This window comes from Guillardia theta, assembly GCF_000315625.1.
Source record: "Guillardia theta CCMP2712 unplaced genomic scaffold GUITHscaffold_84, whole genome shotgun sequence".
NCBI classification, from domain to species: Eukaryota; class Cryptophyceae; order Pyrenomonadales; family Geminigeraceae; genus Guillardia; species Guillardia theta.
The window spans coordinates 115497-120496 of record NW_005434590.1 but is presented as its reverse complement, the minus strand read 5'-3'; the positions used below and the strand labels follow the sequence as shown (position 1 = coordinate 120496).

At 55.4% G+C, this 5000-nt stretch overlaps 2 protein-coding genes across 2 annotated transcripts; both read right to left on the bottom strand.

Moving 5' to 3' along the window:
• Nucleotides 1–1075: 1075 nt before the first annotated feature.
• Nucleotides 1076–1678, bottom strand: GUITHDRAFT_144216 (hypothetical protein; the record flags this gene model as incomplete). The annotated part of the gene is made up of 1 exon (XM_005825357.1): nt 1076–1678. The coding sequence occupies one exon, from the start codon at nt 1676–1678 to the stop codon at nt 1076–1078; it is 603 nt and encodes a 200-aa protein (XP_005825414.1).
• A 358-nt stretch (nt 1679–2036) lies between these two features.
• GUITHDRAFT_115401 (hypothetical protein) lies at nt 2037–4513 on the bottom strand (the record flags this gene model as incomplete). The annotated part of the gene is made up of 15 exons (XM_005825356.1): nt 2037–2105; nt 2324–2395; nt 2447–2596; nt 2808–2825; nt 2880–2979; nt 3034–3077; nt 3121–3169; nt 3217–3244; nt 3297–3351; nt 3399–3457; nt 3530–3659; nt 3712–3870; nt 3917–4030; nt 4080–4256; nt 4412–4513. 15 exons carry the CDS (start codon nt 4511–4513, stop codon nt 2037–2039), a joined length of 1326 nt encoding a protein of 441 aa, XP_005825413.1.
• Between the last annotated feature and the right edge of the window lie 487 nt (nt 4514–5000).

Sequence of the window (5000 nt, the reverse complement as noted above, 5' to 3'; positions counted from 1 at the left end):
CTATGATGAAGTCTAGATGATGATCAAGAGCTATCTTGTCTGTGATGAAGTATAGATGATGATCAAGAGCTATCTTGTCTGTGATGAAGTATAGATGATGCTCGCTTCTCCTCCCTCTCTCATCCTGCTCTCTTCTCTGCCCCTCTCTCCTTCCCTTCCCGCATTCCCTCCTTCACAACCCCCGTCATTTCGCAACCGTTGATCCCCTTTGTTACACTCAAGAGGCCGGCGGCCGGGCCCGGCCGGCTCACTCGGACTGACCGTACTCCCGAGTCCGTCAGACCGGAGGGGGACAGTACGGTACCCGGCGCCGCCGGCCGGTGACTCAGCAGGGAAGGCTCACAGAGTCAACCATCACTGTGCGGCCCGGTGCCGGGCCCGTTTGCAAGTCAGCAAGTCAAGTTGCGGCCGGGTCTCACTGACCAGTGCGCTGATGCAAGGAGCCTCGGAGGTCACTGAGTTGTAAAACTGAGAAGAGCCATAGTACTACTGTAAGCTTCCGGGTCCCCGGCGGCTTGCTCAACTTCAACGGGCGGGAATAAACCCAAAGGATGATGTGAGCCTTCTCACTGCGATGGTCATAGGTGTCTTGCCAGGCTCTGTTGTTGGAGTAGAAATCACAATCAACTGTAGATGACGCCTTTCCGAGTTCTGCTGCAGCTATATCTGGCTCTGGGGAGAGACCTGTTCCTTCGAGCTCTAACACTGGGATGATCTTGACAGTGTGATGGAGTACCTTGCCATACTCATCAGTGTAACTCGGTGAACTTGGCAAGCCTTGAGTAGGGCAAGTGCAATTCTCGCACTACGGGGCGCCGATGCTCGGCATGCCGCAGGGCTACTAACAAAATCACTTTGAGAACCAAGAGGGGAACAGGAAAGTCCAACTGTCACAGGAGACAGCTCGTTCGCACTTGTTGCGGTGATAACTGAGGACCATAATCACGAGCACCAAGCCTTTTGGCAACAATAATTTGGTGTTCAATAATCTTGCAAAAAAAAAAAAAAAAATGCAAAGCAGATAAGACTTAACGTTTTCAAAGACTGGCGATATTATCCTAATACAACTGGACTGTTAAAAGATCTCAAGCTCACAGCCCTTCCTCTGCTGCTCCTCCTCCACCTCCAGCGGCAAGCTTCCGAAAAGCTCCTCAAACAGACCCTCTCTCGCCTCCTCACATCCCTTCTCCCTCCCTTCCAGCCCCTCCAGCCCTACACAACGCCAGGGCGAGGGGTCGCCAGAAGACAACACCGGGTTGAGCTGCTCCTCCTGATCCGTAGGCCCGCCTCCTGTCGCATGAGCGAGCCTGCTGCTGTCTGCGAGCGAGCCACGACCCGACCCCTCCTCGCTCTCCCGCTGCTGAGCGCGCTCGTACGGCCACCGGCGAAGACCAAGCTTGCGGCAGGCGCTCTTGAGGGAGGTGAGGGAGATGCCGAGGCAGTCGGCGGCCAGGGGCTGCTTGAGGTGGAAGAGGCGGGAGAGGAGGGGGAGGGAGAGCTGCACGATATGTCGGCTGGAGGAGCGCCTGGGACGAGACTTTACGTAGAGGGTGTGCATGAGACAGGGTTGCGCGTGCGAGGAGACGGGACGGGGCCCCAGGAGGCCTTGTTGAAGGGAGATCTGAACGTTAGCTGCCCCACTGAAAAGAGAGGTTTTCGCTTTGACTTCTTGTGTCATGCTGCCCCACTGAAAAGAGAGGTTTTCGCTTTGACTAGTTGTCACCTCCACCGGTACAAATGCGAGTGAGAGGAAGGGGTTATGGGGAATAGTTTTAGAGCTCTATCTCATTGCAATGAGTACCACCCACCTTTTTCTGGATTATAATCCAGAAAAGCCAGCGACAAGGGTGGGACGCATATCCCAATCTCGGAGTTGCTAGGCCGTGAGGGCCATCCGGCGACAACGCAGGGCCAGCCTCAGTGCTGCCTCGGGCCCGGCCCACTGGCCGATGTGGCAACCGTTCCCGGCACTGGCACTCAGAGTGTAATGAGGCGTTTACTGACGGGCAAACTCGCACGGTATACTCGGACGTAGGCTACGAATATCCCGGTGGACCCAAGTGAGTCAGAGCGGCAGAGGACAAGCGGTTGATAATGTCGGTGGCCTGCGGCACGTCACGAAGTCAGAGCACAAGAACTTAGTCGATGCTACGTGCTGAAGGAGCGAAAGGCCTGCTGAGTCGCAGACTCGGCGAAGCAAAGGCTGAGAGGAAGAGAATACTTGAGGTAGAGTGCAGTAGAGGAGAGGAGGAGAGCAGGTAAGAAAGTCGGACGGAGGAGGAGAGAGGAGAGCAGGTAGAGATGTTGATCTAGACGGCATCACCTCGTCGTCGTTGACGTAGTTCATGAAGGCCATGGGCCCGTACTGACGCAAGTCCGAGACAATCTTCTGCGCCTGAATAAATGTCAGAAAGTAGGACAGAGCCAGGCGAATCTAGTTCCGCACCTTGGCACTGCTTCTCAGGTCCTCAAAGCCGGGCGACGCTAGAGCTGCTTGAAAAGCTTCTGCCGATTGCGAAAGGAAAGCGTTTCCATCCCCCTCGTTCCCCATGGCTCCAGCGCTGTTGGCATTGGGGAATCCTCCAGGACAGCCCCCCTGAGAAAATATGCGATCAGATGCAGGAGGACGATTGTAGACAAGGGGGAAGGGGACAGGGACGAGAGATAAGAGACAGAGAGACAGAGAGAGGAAGGTGGGTGGGGCGGGGACGGGGAAAGGACGGGGAAGGGTCAGAAGAGAAGCGAGGTGCAAGATTTTGGGCATGCCAGCGGGAAGAGGGAGGAACAGATGGAGGAATTCGCCAGACCTGTAATGCCGATAGCGTCTGCTCCAGCAGCAGGATCGTCAGCACAAACATCACAAACATCGCACGTCACACCTGCAAGAGCTCTGGGTTGCTGAAGAGCCCTCCGGCTCCTCCCAAGAGCGCCTCGTCGATGTCGAAGCCGCCGGCAGCCCCTGCCCCTTGAGGAAAGGCCCTAACACACCACTCACATTGAGGAAGCGGGTCAGGCAAGAGCACGCTACTGAACCTGTTGCTTGCTTCGTTGAGACGCGATCTGGCCAGGTCGATAGCCTGAGAAGGCGTCACATGAAGGAGCGTCTTGTTTGTACCTCACCTTCGCATACTGCTGGTTGCTGGGCTCGAGCTCAGCTGCCGTAAGATATCTGAGCAGGTCAACATCAGAGTCGAACACTGCATGGTCAAGGCATACCCCTCGTCCAGCGCCTCCTTGTACCGCCCTGCCTGAAAGTGTGCTGTTCCTAATCTCGAGTACCTGGCAGAATCTCTTACCAACAGTCAGGAGCGAGTCGGAATCGGAGTACGCTTTAGCAAAGTCTGGTTTGATCTGTCGGGTGTGTTCAGCAGCAGAGCAACACGACTACACGGATGCACCTTGATCGCCTTCCTGCAGTCGTTGATCGCCTCGTCGTACATGTGCATATGTGTGTAGGCTGAACATGAAAAAATGATCAACTCGACCCCATGACACAAGGAGCAATCAGATCAATGGAGATCTCACACACCTGCTGCTCTGTTGGAGTAGTACACTGCGTTGTTGGGCCACAGCTGGATGGCAGAGCTGTATGCTCGCACAGCCTCAGCATAGCGCTGGTTTGTTAGGTGATCGTTGCCCTTCACCTTCTCCGCCTCAGCCTTCAGCAGCGGGTCAAGTCGGACGAATCAGCAGGCCAAAGCAGCAGCCTACCTCCTCCATCCTCTTCGTTTCCTCCTGCAGCCTCTCCCGCAGAGGCTCTACTGCAGCCGCGGGCTCCTGAGACTTCTTCCCTGCTGGAGCCATCGACGACGCTGAGTATCGCTCCGAAAACTTCGCCCTTGCTCGACCCATTCGCTCATCCCATTCAGGCTACGTCAGGAATCAGGACGGCAGACCCGCACCCGCACAACTTCACCGTCCCCTCCTCGAGCCCCGCGAAGAAACCCCGCTCCTTCAACGTGACGATGAACTTCTTGAACAGCGCTTCCTGACCCTCGTCATGCTCTGCTGGCCTTTCTGCCTGCCTTCCCTATAAAGGTGTCATCTCGAGTAGTTGACATCGGCATGGTCGCAGCTACCTGCTGCGAATCCTCCGGCACGTTCTTCGCAGCATCATTGCTTTCGGATCCCATCAAGACCTGGACGCCAGTGTGGAAGACAACAGGCAGCGTCAGAGGTTTGATTGCGTTCTCCTCTGTACACTTGTCCATGCTCTCGATCCCGAATGCCTCCATCAGGCATTGTACTGCCACTTCCTGCATAAGAAGAGCGTTAGATGAGAGTGCAGTCGTTTGAAGACACTCTGCTGATAGATCGCATGCTAAACAAACATGGATTGAAGTTCCTCAACATGAACAAGAAGTTATCCCGAAGATAATCCCTTGTCGAGCAAGTCGCTTGCAAAACTCACCAAACTCTCAGTAGCGTCAGCGCTCAGCGAACCATCTTTGGCAACCCCGTTAAGGTACTCGATGATAGCAAGCCGAAGTGATCTGTGTTCTTGCTCTGACATCTGCAGCACCAACCGTCACTACCTACCAGGCATGTGTTGCCCCAGAGGTGGTCAACATGCCATCTTTGCACGATGTGCTGGCAATCCTCCAATCCCCCTCCCCGCCGCGTCATGTCAGTCGCTCATACATGTTAATGGATTCTTCACTCTCAGCCATGCTACCTACTGTTAATCCTTCCTATTCAACACTTGTCACCTCGCAGGCCTCCTTCTGATCCTTGAATTTCACCCCTCCCGAGCATCTGAATAAATCCTCTCCCTCCACATCTCTCTTTGATTGCGGCATCCTCATTGATACGACTGACTCTTCCTCTCCCTGCCTTCCTCCATGCCTCAGCCCTACCCCCGTTCCTCCCTCCGTTCCTCCCTCCGTTCATACCTCCGTTCATACCTCCCTCCCTCCCTCCCTCCCTCCCTCCATTCCCACCTCCCTCCGTCCCTCCGTCTGTCCCTCCGTCTGTCCCTCCGTCTGTCCCTCCGTCCGTCC